This window comes from Egretta garzetta, unplaced genomic scaffold, assembly GCF_000687185.1.
Source record: "Egretta garzetta isolate BGI_Z169 unplaced genomic scaffold, ASM68718v1 scaffold226, whole genome shotgun sequence".
Taxonomy (NCBI): domain Eukaryota; kingdom Metazoa; phylum Chordata; class Aves; order Pelecaniformes; family Ardeidae; genus Egretta; species Egretta garzetta.
The window spans coordinates 608,335-625,546 of NW_009260021.1; the positions used below are offsets into that span (position 1 = coordinate 608,335).

The window sequence follows — 17,212 nt, forward strand, 5'->3', positions numbered from 1 at the left end:
GCGGCTCTGCGTAACCTGTCTCGCTGCGCACGATCTCTGGGTAGATGAGCTCCTTCAAAACCCTTCTCTGCAGCTTTAAGAGAGCGTTACCCTCAGCAGCCTTCATTACCAGTAATTGCCAGCCCCGGAGTAGAGTAATCTGAAAGGAAAAATCTACCTGCTTGCCTGACGCTTGTGTGCAAAATACGACCTTTTGGGTTAAATCGCTTTTGATGGCGGAGGCTTAAAATGACTGAGTGCTTGCAGAAACGCTCGAGGTATTGGCTCACGGATCTTTCTGTAAAATGAGGTGTGGGCATGGTAATCCGCCTGCTCGGTCGCGCTGCCAGCGTGGAGGGGGAAAGCCCTTTGATGTTGCTGCAGCGAGATTGCTCGGGATGCTGCTCGGCATCCTTGTGCAGCGTAGGTATAATGCGCCTCTTAGTTGTCCCACAAGGCGCCTTTTGATCATCTTACAGACTATGGGCTGTGTCATGGGATCAAGCTAATGCGACGCGCAGTGCTTCTGTGACTCAGTGACTCGATTTTTTGGGGACTTTGTTCGGCAGGATTCATCGCTAGGTAGAGATGGAAAAGTAGTGGCTCTTCTGGGTTTTGCAGTATAATTCTTTTTCTCTCTTTCCCATTTCTTTTTCTTGGGAATAAAGGCTCAAACCTCGACTTGAGCTGATACTGTAACGTTTTTGTGTAGGGTGTTTTCCACAGGATTTTTCTCATTTTTTTTTCCTTTTATATTTCTATCATTGCAAGACCTGGACACTATTGTTTCACTGTTGCTTTCCACAACACTGTATTGTCAGTACTGGTATTTCTGTGCAACGACAGTGTTTGGCTCTGAGGTTGGAATAGCATAGGCACAGCAATCGATCCGAAAATCGCCTCTCTGAGGTCTGGTACAGGAAGGAAAATGAATGCATTATCAGTTTTGAAATACACACTTTACAGAAGAATTTAGCTGCCTTCTTGGCACTGGATGGAGGCGTATCTTACAAACCTAGATTGTTCTAAACATATTTAGCTACCTCGGGTCCCTTTCTCCTTGCACAAAGGTTTGAAAATCAGTGTAATGTCTGTCGGTTTTGGTACCGCTGTAGCTACCGGTGGTAAGTGCTGTGGAAGATGTATAATAAACCGAGCCCATGTCTGAAGAACTGAGGTTCATTGTACTTTCAGTTTCATTTACTGATGTACTGGTTACAGAGCTTTCTGCAGCCTGAATTCTCTTCTTATGAGCTATAGATTTACCAGTGCAAACATTCTGCGTGATTGGGATCTTAAATTCTCAGGCAAGGCTGGCTTGCTCTCTTATAATTGATCTGATGTGTTACTAAATTGCGAGGATGCTTTTCTTGCAGCGTGGAGTGCAAGTTGAGAAAGTTGTCATAGTATTTTCTAGATTCTTGGTGGGTTTTATTTACAGCAATATTTTCAGAAATCCAACACTAGTGGCCGTTAACTCCCATAAATCCTCCTGTGACATTGACCCCACAAGAAAAAAAAAGTATCTCTAGAAGACGCTCTGCTTTTGGTATGTTGGAATAGGTCGGAATAAAGCGCAAAGAATCCCACGAATTTATTTTTGAGTGCCTGCATTCTTAGTGGAGGAAAAATCTCATGTCATGCTTGCTGCACGACTGAAACTACTTGGCGCTTGCCAGAGGTGCAATTCATAAAATACTTTATATGGGAAACACATACACTACTGAGCAGAAACTAAAGATGCTTTATCTAAGGGTTTCCTCACAGAAGCTGAAGAAAATCTCATTCATATTTAATAAGTTTTGCAGCAAACCCCCAATACATCAAATTGAGAATACAGGCCCAAATGTTTACTTTCTGAATTTTGTATCAAGCCTTGTAAGTATCTAAATGACTTCTTAATTGCCACTTGCAGTTTGACAAAAGAAAATACTCAAAGCGTAACCTTTCGCCATTTAAACAGAACATGCTTCGCTCCCAAACTGCTGAGCTGGAGGAACAAAATGCAAGGTAAAGCTTACTCAGGACTCGGGTATTTGTTAAGCCCAGAAGACTTTGGCTGACTCGTAAACTGGCAGTGGCGTGCATGCTTAATGGCATGCCTGAGTACATTTTTTCCAATGCTTATTGGATTAAGTTAACCTGACAAATCAAACAGCCTTAGGGGATAAAACTACCAGAAATAAAATTCTGCATATTTTTAGTGGAGCAGAGCGAGTTCAGCTTATCGCCACAACCTCTTTGAGAAGAAAGCCTGGCTTGGTTCCGCTGGCGATGGGATGGTGTGTTAACCCAGCCCCTGCTGCTGCGGCAGCTGTGCCGCGGCGGCTGGCGGAGGATGGTGCTGGCGGGGGAGCCTCTAGTAAAGGGTGGCTGTTGGTTCTTAATCCTGTGTCCAGAAAAAATACTCGCTTCTACTTGTGGGGCTGGTGGGTTCTTACTTTGTCAGCTGATGGTGTGCAGTGCTCCAGAAGAACGAGCTATGCCGGCATATATTGAGAAGTTAGCTTGCTCGGTATCCCAGCATGGCAGGGGCTGGCAGGGCCCTTGGGAGCTCCCCCAGTGCCACCCCCCTGCCCAAGCAGGCTCACCCAGAGCAGGGGGCACAGGACAGCGTCCGGGCGGGGGGTGAAGATCTCCAGAGAAGGAGACTCCACAGCCCCCCTGGGCAGCCTGGGCCAGGGCTCAGGCACCCTCCAAGTCAAGAAGTTCTTCCTCCCGTTCAACTGGAACCTCTTCTGCTTCAGGTTGTGCCCATGGCCCCTTGTCCTGGCGCTGGGCACCACTGGGAAGAGTCTGGCTCCGTCCTCGTGACCCCCACCCTTGAGGTATTTGAATGTGTTGATGAGATCCCCTCTCAGTCTTCTCCAGGCTAAATGTTGAACCCTTCCCCAAAGCTTCTTTAAAAGGGAAAACAGTAAACCTGGCGCTGTGAAATCAAACCAGAATTCCTCTTCTTTTTTTTTTAACAAGTTGCCTGTCAGCGCTCTGAAAAATTGAGTTGTGCTGACTTAATTGAGTTTGGTGAAATTATAAGTGAGACCCTCTCTTGCCAATAGACCTGTCAGCTGGAAAATGAGAGTCCTCTGGCAGACGATGGAGCACTTGGACACGCTGGGAAGCAGGTAGCTCTGCTCCATGGGGAAACAGTTCCAGCAATCATTTTGAGCTGATACAGGTCTGGGTCAAAACATGATTAGGAGTGCGGAAGGAGCTGGGTAGAACAACTACTTCCTAAGTAGAGCAGGATTTTCTCCCTTAACCTAAAATATGTGAAGAACAGCATGACCTGCCCTAAGGAAGCTGTTGGCCTCTTTTTTTGTTCGATGGTTTTATTGCTGCTTTTTTGGTCTGAACCGTAAAATAAATCCAGAGAGAGAGCACTTTGCTCTCTCTGTTTTTCTGGATCTGAGTGGTTGTAATGCTCGTTTACCCGTGCAGAAATGCAGCAAGATGTGCTTGTGGGATTTTTTTATGAAAGATAACGCTGCACACCAGGGATATTTTGTGTTCATGTTTCTCAGCATTTATTTTGTCAATAGCAAATCAGCTTTGGGATTTATTTTTTTTTTTTTTATTTGCATGTGGTTTTGTGTAAAGCTTGGTATGAAAAAGCTTCTGTATGAGACCTGACTAAAGAGGCTGAATCTCTGCTCCCTGGAAAAGATGGGGCTGGCCAGCGGCAGGAATATTGTTAGGCTCTGTAAAGTCATGAATGTCAAGAGGCGATAGAGAGTAATTGCCTTCCACCGTAGAACCAGACGATATCAAGAGTAAATAGCAGGGGACATTTTCAGAGCGAGCGAATGGAGGTGGTTCTTCGCCCCGCATGTCGGGGCGCTGCACACGGGATATTTTGTGTTCATGTTTCTCAGCATTTATTTTGTCAATAGAAAATCAGTTTGGGGTTTTTTTTTTTTTTTTTATTTGCATGTGGTTTTGTGTAAAGCTTGGTATGAAAAAGCTTCTGTATGAGACCTGACTAAAGAGGCTGAATCTCTGCTCCCTGGAAAAGATGGGGCTGGCCAGCGGCAGGAATATTGTTAGGCTCTGTAAAGTCATGAATGTCAAGAGGCGATAGAGAGTAATTGCCTTCCACCGTAGAACCAGACGATATCAAGAGTAAATAGCAGGGGACATTTTCAGAGCGAGCGAATGGAGGTGGTTCTTCGCCCCGCATGTCGGGGCAGCGTGGGACTCGTTGCAGTAGGATGCTGTGGGTGCTAAAAGCAGATGTGAATTCAAAAATGGGATTAGATGTATTCACTGAAAAATACTCTCGAGAGCTGTTGCATACAGCTCAGTCTGATACCCCCAAACTGCAAAACTGTGGGAATCCGGGACAGCTTTCTGCATCGGTGCAGCTTTTGGATTGATTGATCCTGTACTTATCCCTACTTGGATTCAGGATAGGAGACAGGGTAATAGGTTAGACGGGCATTTTGATCCCAGTACAATATATTAAATATCCCAGTATAATATATTAAATATCCCAGTACAGTATATTAAATATCCCAGTTGTTTGTATGTTTTATCTTGGCCAGACATTGCTTTCGTGGATAGGACACCTGACAGCTTGAGAGTCCCCCAGTATGTTTTTACATCTTTTAAACACGCGGGGTTTTCAGAAATTAATGGGATAATTGCTAAAATATCTGATGATAATATATTAGCTTTGTTGTGGAAAGGAGTATTTTATGAATTGAATACGAGGCGTCCGTGTGAGAATGAGTAACTGGAGCAGAAAGACTTGATGTGTCATGCTGCAGGAGCATCAAGAGTCATTGCCAGAAGAGAGAGTAGGAGGCCATCGAAGCGCATGCAGGTGTTCCTTGAAATCTTAAAGCCATCCTCATCATCATTTTATGCTCAAATACTGGATTTTGTGCTGCGGAAGGTGAAATATAATGTATACATGAGTGTGAGGACAGCAGTTGGGAGTAGTGCAAATCACCAAGCGTGGCCGTAGCTGGTTTGCTGGCGACCAGGAGGGTTCTTTGTCACCTTCGAGCAGGTCACTGGTGAAGCGGGACTGGACTGGTGCTTGAGAGGAAGGTGGTGGTGGGAAAAGTAGCAGTTGTGTGGCGCTGTGCATGGCAGAACTCTCTTGGTTCTCGGAGAAGATTATGAACCACGAATCCTGCTTATGTGAATTTTCTGGATGCAGCGAGGTAGTATCTGCGCTTGCGTGCTCGCAGCTTTGCTGGCCATGCAAACAGCTCGCCAGAGCCCGTTGGGAAAGATGGACCCAAGATGTCTGTGAATGACAGCTACGCTTCTCCATCAGGTTCCTGTACGTTCATTCCCCAAAACTTAGTCTCAAAGCATATCCCTTCTAAAAAGGTAGTCGGTGTCTACACAATTTCCAAAACTTGGAAGTTTTCTTCTACTTCTGGTACACTTAATTCTAAGAAATTACATTGTGGACGAGTTCAGTAGTTCGAAACGTAAGCTGAAGAACCTTACGGCCTTGTTAACAGGATCAAAAGAGGTTTCTGCTTTCAGAAATCTCCTCTCTGCTTCTTTTATTGAGTTCAGAGGCTCTTCCAGAAACTGCACAGATGCAGGTCCTTAAGTTCGTCATCGCAGAGCTTACTCCCCCGCCTGTGGGTCCTTTCAATGATCCCTTTGAATGGTGTCAGCAGAAAACTGTATTAAATATCTTTCTGCAGCAACGCATTCATAGCACAGTGAATATATTAACAGATGCATGTTAAGATTACTTAGCTGGAACCCTGATGTTAAAGTAAGGTATGTAGTAGTATATTATATGCAGGAAATGTAAGTAAGTAGAATTCTTGAGTTGCTTCTCAGTCTGGCTCCTACACCCTTGGACCTTTCTTGAGGGAAATTTTCTACTTAGGAAATACGGTTAAGGTGCCACCTTACGCAGGATCAGTTGTAAACAATCCTGGACTGCAAGATGATTAAATCGGTCTGTAGGTAAGGCTAATCCTGTATGTGTATGCGGAACTGCCAGCGTGTATCAGAACTGTCAAAAATTCAGGCTCTAGGAGAGCTTACCTAAGATTAGAATAAAAAAATAAAAGGAAGGGTAGCATGCAGTCATACTTCCCAACGGGCTGAAGATTTCTAATCTTCCAGTGAAATGGTTTATCCCTGAAATCTGTGAGTTCCTGTTCATTCAGTGTCTCGGAGAGCTGCCGTTCGAAGAGGGGAAGCAACTGTTGCCTACAGTGCAATATCCAGAGCCATGGGGTTTTTAACAAAAAAATACAAGAGTCAGGCTTCTCGAAGTAGATCACCTTGAATCCCAAGTTAGAGCCACCTCCTCGCCTTTGCTGTCTTTGTCATCAGATGTTGTTGGGGGGGGAGGCGTGGAGGGAGAGGCAGGGCTGGCAGGGGATGGTGAGTCTACCACCAACTTACCTGTTAATAGTATTCCAAGAGCCCAGGCTTGAACCCTGCCTTGCAGAGGCTCTGTACTTTCTCTGTGAAGCCGTCTTTAAGTGAATTTTACTATTGTGAGAGTAAATTCTGTTTCTGAGTCATAGTATGCAATTTAAACTTCAGGTTTTCCCCGTTTTTAACTTGAATAACTTGTCTGTTGCTTGCTGTTCGGTGCGCTTTAGTAAGCGGTGCTTTGGTGGCCGCGTGCTTTGAGTTAACGAGCGTTTTTTTACTGTTTTCCTTCTAATCCTTGCAAAGGCTCTACGTGTCCCCGAGAAAATCTACTGCAGATCAGAAAACGGACTCGCCTTTAAAATGGTGCCGACAGGTATTGGATAATCCCAGTCCCGAGACGGAAGCAGCCTGCCGAACTCTTATAAACAGACTCGATCAAGGTACGTGAACTGTGAGCATCGCTTCTCCCAGCGTCCTTTCCTTCCGCTTGTGCGCTTCACCTTCTTGAGGAACAGTAAAGCAGAGGAGACGGGACGTTCGGGGTGGCTGGAGTGGAGGGTGTCTGCAGAGACGGTGCTTCAGGTGCTGTGCTCTTGGTGCCCGTTTGTACAGCCATGTTGTCACTGTGTGACACCCCCCCCCCCGCTTTTGGTTTGCATTGGCAATGCCTCAGCGAGGAAGGTAAGAGATGGTTCTGTAAACATTAAGAAAACTGTGCTGATTACAAGGAACAGACGCAACAAACTGAACCGTGATGCTTTGCCTCTATGTGTTTTTTAAGACACAAACACAGGCATTTCAAATTAATTGCCAAATTGACCACCCTGCTTTCTGGATTTTTTTTTTAATATGTTCAGAGCCTCAACACTAAAATATATGGTAGTGTTTTCAGGATCTTAATTTTTTTTTTTTTTAATTATTTAAACATCTTTAATGTAAAAATATGTAGAGGAAAAAAATGTGCTTCTGGGGAGTGGGGGAAAGAATCATATGGAACTATTATCGCAGCTTTTTTCTGTATAAAAAGTGCTGGTGTAGTGGAGTGTTTCTAATGGTGAGCGCTCTACTCTTACCGTATCTTACCATTAGTAGTATTACCTGGGCAAAACAGTTTTCTGATGCTCAAAGCTTGCAATAGTGAAACATCAAAATCTGTAACTTGAAGAAATGGTGTCACTCGGAAACCTAGTTTTTCTTCCAGTGTTATCATCCCCTACAAGCACTTTGTGGTGGCTTTCAGCTGTGCTACCCACCGAGGGAAAATCCCTGCCTTAATCTGCCTGAAATGAAGACGCTACGGAGCATTGGGTTCGGTGGTCGCATACTCCATAGTCAGTCCTCTGGGATCAGGGGCTTGGGTTCATTCTTTTCCTTTTTCAGAGCACAGAAGGATCAATCCCAAATTAGCCTTTTGCTGATGTAAGAGCCGTTAGAATAGATGCGTAGTTTACTTCATTACAAAACTGAGAAGGTTGTTCTGTTCCTGCGTGTGTGTAGGCCATCACCCGGCACCCATCTGGTGCATATCCTGCCTTTGTCTTTCCAAATGCACTCCAGGTTTGTACGTAAAATGTGCGAGTCCTGGGCTGAGCTGCTGATAGCCAAGGCACGGAGCGGGTTGAAGTGAACAAGTAATCCTTTTCCCTAATGCCTAGCTTTCTATAGCACATGGCTTTCCTGTAGAGGCAGCAGCGATTGACCCTGCAGCTGGAAGGGTGACTGGGTTTTTTGATTTTTTTTTTTTTTTTTTCCCCCCCAACACTGAAAGGTGCTGCAGAGCAGGGCGTGCAGCAGCCTCACCTATCCAGTTCGATGCACGCACATCTGAACACAAACGCTGCCGTCAGCAGTGTTGGAAATAAAAATGCAGGTTCTGAGAGAATTAATGTTCTGAAGTTCAGCGATGTTCTTAACTGCTGAAAATACAACCCCAGTTTGGTACAAAAGTTGTTGTCTGGGATTTGAATTGGCTGGCTTTGTTTTCTGTGTGAATGCAGTGATTTTGATTGCAGCTTGGCCAGTAACTTGGCCTCAGTGATTTCAAGGCTGAGAGGCCACTCCTGTTTTGTGGGTGGCTTTTTTTTTTTTGTTTTGGTGGGGGGTTTTGGGGTTTTTTTTAAGGTTACATATTAACAGTGTTTTGGTACTGCTTGTAAGCAGGCTGAGTTTGAGTTTAGCCTTGAAATTCCTGATTTGAGATAACTGAATGTAGTTTGAGAACAAACTCCATTCACTTTTATAAACTGTCCGCGCTTAAAAATTTGAATGAAGATTCATTTGGTTAACTCTTTGCTTGCTGTCTGAAATGTATCGGGCTTCATTTGTACTCTGTCAGTCCTTTCTAACTAACATAGTCTGACTTTATATTCGTGGGGGAAATAAAAAAGAAATTTATATAGTGAATCCTCATTATTTTCTTAGCTGCTGTTCTCCCAGTGGTAAGTGTTCAGTGGGCAGTCTGGCAGCCCCTTGAATATATTCACGTCCCAGACCGAGTCATTTCCTTAGCGTCGTAGCTGCTTGTTTCCAACTTCAGTAAGCGTGGACACGCTAAGTTTTGCCACCCTGGCTTATTTTGATTGTTTCGCTAACTCGTGTGCTGAGTAAATATTTGAGAACAGTTGTTTTTCACATTCGTTTGCTCTCCTTTTAATCTGGGGGCGTAGCTTTTGTGGTTTAATGCTGTTTTGACTCCATCGTTAAGAACTCAAAATAACGCGTGTGTAAACATGAAGTTCAGTGGAGTTCCTTAAAACAAAGATGGGGTGTAGAAGAGACAGATATTTATGAAAGCAGTCATCTTGGAAGACCAGCACTGACACTTCCAGAAATGCATGGCTTCTTTAAAGCCAAGTTTGTCAGTAGTTATTCTTGGAATTCTTCAGAAGTGACAAAGCAAGTTAAAGGGGAGAGCGAGCAAGGGAACAGGCGCTGCTTTGCTTCCTACATCTTGTAACTGACACCATCAAGATGGCTTGTTTGAAGTACATCTGCTACAATATTTAATCTTGTTTGATCTGATGCCTTTCTTTATCTTATGCTCTTTGTTTTTAAAAATAATTTGATAACCTTTATGGCTTTTTTGTATTTTTCCTTCTAGCCAGTAGATGGAAAAACCTGTATTGCAGTCCACTGGCATCACCAAGCGCACATAATTTGAATACAGAGGCAGGCTCCTGTAGCAATGCACTAAGCTCTCCCGGGCATCTCAAATCGACTAACAAAGCACTACTAACCTGTGGCAGCTCAGGTATGGCATGTCAGTAGAGCAGTGCAAACCTGTAGTGTTTAAAATGCAAGGAGTATTACTAATTGACACAGGGAAAAGTTGTCAAGAGATGCGAGTCCACCCATGGGGTTTTCTCCTTTTGAATTTGCTCACTTACTGACCCAGGTTTCATCTATTATGTGGGAGAAAACCTCCTTGCATTCTAAATGTCTTGAAGTTATTTCATGTTTTCGTTCTTGTAATGTTCTTTATGTATATATATATATAAATTGTACTAATTTTAAGTGACTTCAAAAAATAGAAAGCTATTGAGGAAAAAAAAAAACCAACCCTGCTCTAGGATAATGTTGTCATCTGTAGGTGTTAACTTTTATAAAGTTACTTGGGTTCAGTTTTCTGGCTTGAGAGTTTGTGAAGTGTCTTTTCAAAATTCTGATGAATGTAGGCAACAGAAAGAAGCCTTGTGCTTTCAGGTAAAAGCCATGGTCTCCAGGATATGCCTTTGAATTGGCTGAGTGGGCAGCTAAACGCAAAGTATCAAAAGCTTTCCATCAGCCTTAATTGGCCTTGGAGTAAGATTTCCTACCTTAGAGGCAGCTTACACAAAACTCTTGTTAGAAGCCTGTATTTTTAGGGATGATAATGAAGCTTCTCCTAAATGGCTTGGCCTCGAGTCTGCCTCTGCATTTAAGCTGCTGCCTAAGGAGTCCACGTCGGCTCTTCCAGGAGCTTCGTTTAACCTCGATGCAGTCCATGCTCAGTTCCCTAGTACAAATGCTTTGCCTCTTGGCCTTATTATCAAAGGGGTCTGCCTTGATTTGTTTGGGTTTTGTGGAAATTGCTATATCCTAATTTGCATGTTTAAAAATACAAAGCATGTTTAACAGTTTCTGACTTGTAACTCGGTGTTAAATGAACCTTTTTTAAGAGAGAAAAGGGTTGCGTGTGGATGTTTTCACAGCTGCAGGTATGCTTTTGAGATCTGCTGGTTTTCTGCTGTAAATAGAAATTAACACTTATCTCTGTTTTGCAAACAAAAGGATGCATGTGGGACTGATTATTTTTGCAAGCTGAATTCTTCAGGGAAAAATCTCTAAACCAGTTTCTTGTTGTTAACACGAGGTTGGTTGGCAATCTAGATCTCCAACCACCTTGTCACACAGGAACAGTTACCGATGTGTAAAACCAAAGTGTCTGTGCACCTTCTGGGCTTCTTCATTCACCCTGCAAACCTGCTGAAGTTGTCAAGGGTACCAAATAAAGAGCCCAGTGTAGAGCAGGCTTTGGCCACGTAGGTTTAGACGTGAGAGTTCCCTTCATCTGTTCGGTGGCTCTTCCCTTGCGACTTGTGTAAGTGCTAATGTGAGTTTAAAGAAGTTCACTGTCAACGCGATTGACTCGAATCTCAATTTATTTCAAAGAAAAATGGAGCTTCCCTACCCTTTAAATGAAAAATGTTAAACTTCCCTTAAAAGCGAAACAAAAAGAACCCTTTACAAAATCCAGATGCGGTCTATTTTGAAGTTTCTGTAATGAAAACCATAATCGGTTCATCCTGCAGTGTTCAGCCACAACAGTTTTTACTGATGAGAGAATGTGAATGTTTTTCTTCCCCGCCGTGACTCTTTTTGAACAGACCTGCAATTTGCAGTGCAACAACCGAACTAAGCACACATGATGGAATTGGGAACTTTGCTTTTTAAAAAAAGCTGTTCTCAAGATACAGCTGTATTAAAACCACAGCTTTTAGTATTACAGAAGGTGTTAGTTACAGCAGGAAACCTGCGCTCAGTCGTTAACGCTACATCCTGCAGGTGCGATCCCTGCTCTCAGGCTGGCTTTATTTCAACTGCTTACAGCATCTTTCCTTGGAAGCCCTAGGAAAGAAACAGGATTCTGTTGTACAGCCGTGCACTCTTAATGCTGGAGCGTCCCGACTTGGAGCGTGTGTGTAACACGTGCACATACACCCCCGCACACTGCAGTCACGCTTCTGTCGCTGTATTGCGGGAGCGTCTTGAAGCTGGGAAAACTTTATGCCCGTTCAAGTGGGGAATTTGAGGCTTACTGGTGCAAAGCAGCTTGCTCCGTGTCCACGTAAGAGATTTGGGTTACACCTGGGCTTCAAACGGGTGTTTTCCCCGTGTCGTCAGCTACTACTCTTCAAAACTGGTTGAAGAAATAATGTTGGGAACCTGCTGCTTTTTCCCACCTGACTGGAGTTAACCGTTGTTTGAAAGGGTTGCTCAGCAATGGTTTTTAGACATTTTGCTGAGAACAGACAAAGCGTTTTATTTCTGGCGTCATTGCTGAGTTACTCAGTAGGTGCACTGCCTTCGAGGCTTCTTGGAACAGGGCGGGCAAAACTGCGTGAGCTAAAGTACAACTCAACGCTGAGTGACATCCTGTAGATGCTTTGGGAGGCTGACTTGTATTCTTAATTTGTCTGCTGGTGTGCTGCAGCCCGCTTGTTGCCTTTTACTTAAGTGATGATCTCGAATCCCTCCTTGAGCAGGATTTGTAATTCTTAAGCCTAGTCCAGCTCAAAGTGATGTTAAGTGCCCTTAGGCTCTAGCATATCTACTGGCTTTATCTGGTCTTCTGTCAGATCGTGGGGTTTCTTTCTTTTTTTGGTGGGTCTAAATCTATAGAGTACTAATTGCAATGTTGTCTTGGAATTAATTGAAGATAATGATGTATTCTCTCCTAAAATAGCTCTGCAAGTTATATGGTCTTAGGTGTCTGCGTTGGAGGGTTAGTTATGCTGGGAGCATGTTGTGGTATTTTGTAACGTGGCGTAGATAAGCAGGTTTGCCACGTAGAGGGTTTACATTTGCTAATCCTTCTGTGTTGCCAAAAATTATTCTAGTAATGTGGGGGTTCTTTGTGGTTGGTGTTTTGGTTGTTTGGTTTTTTTTATACAAAGCAGTGTGGTAGTTCTAAAATGGGAAAAGAGGCTGGAGGTGTGCTCACCATTGCATGCTCGCTCCCAAAGATGCTACCCCGAGCCGGCGTTAATGCTTGATGGAATGGTAGCAAGATTCCCCTATCGTCGCCTGCATCTGCAGGTGGAGATGAGCTGACGGCGAGGTGATGCTCAGCCTTCCAGCAGTTAGAGTTGTCCCAGGTGCCAGGCAGATCAGCGTCTGCAGAGAACTGAAGGCGGTTGCGATCCCGCATTTCTGTGTGTAGGGCTGCTTACCAGCCTCCCCCGTTCGAGGGGTGAGAACCAGTATAACCCCTGAGTTACACGGCTTGTTCTCATCTCCCTGCTCCAGCAGCAAGCAGTCGTACCCTTACGGCATGGAATATACTGCCTTGCTTGACTGAAGGAGAAGTGCTAATGGTAAAAGTTGGCAATTCGTGATGATTATGATGACATTATTATTCTTCAAAAGGAAAATTATTTGTTCCCCTTCCTAATGCCTGACTCAGGGAAAAACTTCCCTGGTGAACAGATCCTTCCAGTTTGTTTTTTATGACCTACTGTATTAACAAGCTATATCCTTCCGTGTAAGAGAGAGTTTGGTTTGTGACAAGAGGGGGGAAAAACAAAGGATAAACCTCAGGAATGGGAAGGAGGTGTAAACCCTGCTTTGCACAAGCAGATTGCATGGCTGATTTTTGAGGTATGGCACCCCAAAAGCCATTTGGATCCTTGCACTCCTGTGGCTGCTCACTGACACCCTAGCAAACACTTTGTGTTTGTATAACTTTGCTGCTTAATATCTAAATCAGTAGTTGCCCCTTTCTTAAGATAGGCAGAAATAATACTGATCTCTTACAGGATGTTTCTAAGCTCAAAATCACTGAGCATCCCTTTGCCACCTTCTGGACAGGAGTCCACAACTTCTTCCTTGCGCAAAGACCATCTGCCTCCTGAAAACTGCAGGTTAAAATACCAAGCGTATATAATACGGAATAATGTAATTTCTAACTTCTTAATTATTTCTAGCAACCATACCTCTACTACACAACTGCACTGATTTTGCTAGTGGAATAAATACTCTGCTGCTCGTTCTTGTTTTGCGTGCAGACGTCTGAATGCTTTTTCTGTTCCTCCCTCCTCTTCCCTCCCAAAGGTTACTTGAGCATGCATTCTGCACTGAGCTCTCAGTCGTCTGTGGACAGTGAGCTGAGCACGTCCGATGACTCCATCTCCATGGGATACAAACTGCAGGACTTGACTGATGTCCAGGTTATGGCACGCCTTCAGGAAGAAAGTATGTGACAGCGATCTCCTTTGTGTTACGGTGTAGAGAAATGTAGATGGATCCCAACTGTTCTTCTCTTCCCCCTTTCCCCAATGGAAAAAAAAAAAAAAAAAAAAAATGATTTTAATGAATCATTTGAAATATTTGTGATTTCCTTTAAAAATCTACAGACCCAAACTGCCACTTTGACTGAGCAGCTGTAAAACGTTCTCAGGATTGCACGTCTCAAAGCGGAGGATAGCCTTGCAGGCATTACCCAAACCCTCTCTTTGTTCAGTATGTAAGCACCCTTTAATACCCCAAAATATTCCATCCCAGATTGTCTCTGAAGCGCAGGTGAAGGTTTAGGAGTAACCTTTTCATGGCAGTGGCTGTCCAAACAGCAGCAGCTCACTGTTGCCTCTCTGGTTGCTGTCCCCCCACTTGAGCCAACACAAGCAGCTGCCTGGCTGCATGCTGTATTGGTTTGGGGAACTGGCCCAGCTGAAGAAATAGCCCAGCAACATTGTTCTGCTTGTAAATTTTTGTTTTTCTGAGCAGGCTGCCTAACTGCAGCCTGAAATCGTATCAGCAGCTGTCTAGAGGACGGAGTTTTGCGAGTCATTTCTTTCACAGAAGATGCAGGTAGTATTTCACTGCTGTGCTCAGTGAAACCAAACGTTCCAGAGTAGTAGGACTGGAAAAGCTGAAATAACCATTGAAGTTTTGCTCTGGGAAAGAGCTCGGAGACAGCTCTGCAAATTCAACTCAAGCATAAAACCTGTCCGTGTCCCAGCATGTGGGGATTTTGGTTCCCAGTAAAGCATTGGTAAACTTTCTGTCGGCTCCAGTGTGATTTGGACGAGGTCCTAATTGAAGATCAAGGAGGAGCAAAGCGGCTGGATCTGGTTTTCGGTGCAAATTAATCATTAATTTGATTTACAGGAAATAGAGAATGAAGTTCTCTTTTTTTTTTTTTTTTTTTTTTTTTCTTTTGGAGAACATTTACTTACTTTTAGTACGGTGCCGTTACAAATTGAAAAACTACTGTGATCTAGGAATTGGAATGTGAGACCAAAAAGAGCCGAAGACTTCAGATCTTGTTACCACTTTATTACACCTGAGCGCTGCTGAGGAAAAGCTTTATTAAAATTAATAAAGCAAATAACGGCCTTTTTCTTTCTAAATTTGAATATTTTCTTATGCTTTGTGATCACTGAAAAACCTCAAGGGGATCCTGTCACGTTACAGAGTTTCCAGTGAAACACGAAAAGCGCTTCCTCCTTGGGAGGATGGAAGCTTCTCATGCTCGCCTTGTGAAGGGAGAAGAGCGGGGGGGCGCCTGCTTTCTTTTAATGCCCGCAGTGCAGGGACTGCACTGAGGCGAGGGCTTTTCAGCACTTAAACTGACGCCTGTCCCAGCCGCTTGGCTGAAGTAGTTCTTGGTAAGAAGCTGCTGTATTCTGTTAGGCAAGGAGACTTGTAAATAAAGGCGCAGGTTGGGGGAGGAGCTGTAAATAAACCAGACAGATGCACCGTAGGCGTCAGTAAAAAGCAGCTGTGTGTTCACTCAGGGGCAGAAGTGTGTTTTCAAATCTGTGTTTCAACCTGTTGAAACGCTGGTGAGTGTGTAGTTAATTGAATAAAAAGTTCACGCTGTAAATGAGACTCCTATAGGAGTTAACCTAATGGAGCTTGCGTGGCACTGTGCAGTCCACAGTCACAGAGGCTTGTGTAGCTGGCGTAAGGAGTAATTCAGGTCAATTTGAATATTAACTCTTTGCTCTAATTAAACAGTACTGTGACACTGTTCCAGTTTAGAGATGCTGTATGCTGTGAGTGTCTTCAGTAAAGAGAGTTCTCAGCTTGGCTCTCCTTCCAGGGTGAAATGAATCGCTGATAAAAGTATCGCTTCTGAATTTGTCTTGCGACGACGGGGTGAGGAATTTCTGTTTTCACGTGTGGTGACTTTGAGCCACGGTGCCCTCTGTCCCCAGGTCTCCGCCAGGATTGTGCCTCCAGCTCCGCTTCTGTATCGCGTCGCAGCTCCAGCGCCTCCCTTCACTCCCTGCGAAGAGGTACCTACAGCGACCAGGAGTTCGACACGTACAGCCTGGAGGATGAGGATGATTACGACTGTTCCCTGTCGTACCGTAGCGCTCACCGATACTCGCCGTCTCCGCTCAGTTCACCCCGATGCCAGTCCCCTTCCTCCAGTGCAGATTACGGCAGGTCATCCACTTCCCGCATCCGTCCCCCACGGAGATCCGTGCAAAGTCCCATGCAAGACCGGCTCAAGTATGCAAACAGCGAAGGTAAGCTAGCTGTGAGCTTTCCACAGGAGTCAGTGAAAATAATTTTGACTTGCACATTTCGAAAGCGCTGTTATTTAATGGAAGCTAAGAATTAGTTACACGCTTGTCTGCTTTTAAGCACATATATTTTCCGAGAGAGAAGTCTAAACCGTTATACATCTCCACTGCTAACCAGAAGCAGCAAACAGAGGATTTGCTCTTAATTGCAGAGGAGATGCGCCACAGCATGCCCAACCTGGCCAGGACGAGCCTTCGAGCTTTGGAGTCCGTACGGAGCAGTCGGAGCTTGGAGTCAGATCTGCAGGTGCCAAGCAGTCGAATTCCAAGAACTCAGCAACGGTCAGCAGGTCAGCGCGACGTCCTCCGTACGCCCCGCCGGAGCCGATTTCCTTCTGTCTGTCTGAACCCGAGGCCCTTAAAAGGCCCGGTACCCTGAAGTGTTGTTCAAATGCTGTTGCCAGCTGGGTTATTCTTCCTCTTGTTATTCCCTTTCTAGGTCTGGCTCCCAGTAAGCTCAGGTATTCCTCCAGTGCCGGGCAGTCTCCCTTAACAGTGCGACAACCGATGAAAGCAGGGTCCTGCACAAACTCTCTGTTAACACCCCGGCAGCCCGTAAAAGCCTGCAGTTACACGAGTCCTGTTACCGGAGTCCGAAAACCACAGGCATCCTCGCTTAGCACGGGCTCCTCCAGTAGCGGTTGCGCTACCAGAAGCAGTAACATGGTCACTGTGGCAAAAAATTCACCCATTAAAGCACGCACGTCCGTCGGAGGAATCTCGGTGCCCAAGAGCAAGCCGACGCCCCCCTCCAAGAGGTACGCGTGAGACTGCAGGCCTCACAGGCTGATAAAGTGACCTTCATCTCCGATTTTAAAGCGTGACATGGGTATAGAGTTGGGTCAGAGCTACTGATAACTGTAGAGGTGGGGTTGTGGTTGGGGGGCCCCTAAGGAAGGGGGGGGCCCCTAAGGAAGGGGCAGTGCTTAGCTGGAAGATGCATGGACTTTACGTGCTCTGCCCCAGTCAAGAGGCAAAGGGTTGCAGTTCCTTTAAACACCACTGAACTGAAGTTCTGTGACCCTATGCATGAATTGGCAGGCCAGGACTCATCAGCTTCCGGGTGAGATACC

General features: G+C 44.8%; 1 protein-coding gene across 1 annotated transcript in view; it reads left to right on the top strand.

Moving 5' to 3' along the window:
* The window catches only part of LOC104127976 (SLAIN motif-containing protein-like), a 25,789-nt gene that overhangs the window by 5,424 nt on the left and 3,153 nt on the right, over nucleotides 1–17,212 (top strand). Inside the window, exons 2-7 of the mRNA XM_009640689.2 lie at nucleotides 6,649–6,785; nucleotides 9,446–9,595; nucleotides 13,657–13,797; nucleotides 15,765–16,082; nucleotides 16,292–16,429; nucleotides 16,579–16,897. Of these exons, the coding sequence (XP_009638984.2) occupies nucleotides 6,649–6,785; nucleotides 9,446–9,595; nucleotides 13,657–13,797; nucleotides 15,765–16,082; nucleotides 16,292–16,429; nucleotides 16,579–16,897 (1,203 nt within the window). The remainder of the gene's footprint in view (nucleotides 1–6,648; nucleotides 6,786–9,445; nucleotides 9,596–13,656; nucleotides 13,798–15,764; nucleotides 16,083–16,291; nucleotides 16,430–16,578; nucleotides 16,898–17,212) is intronic.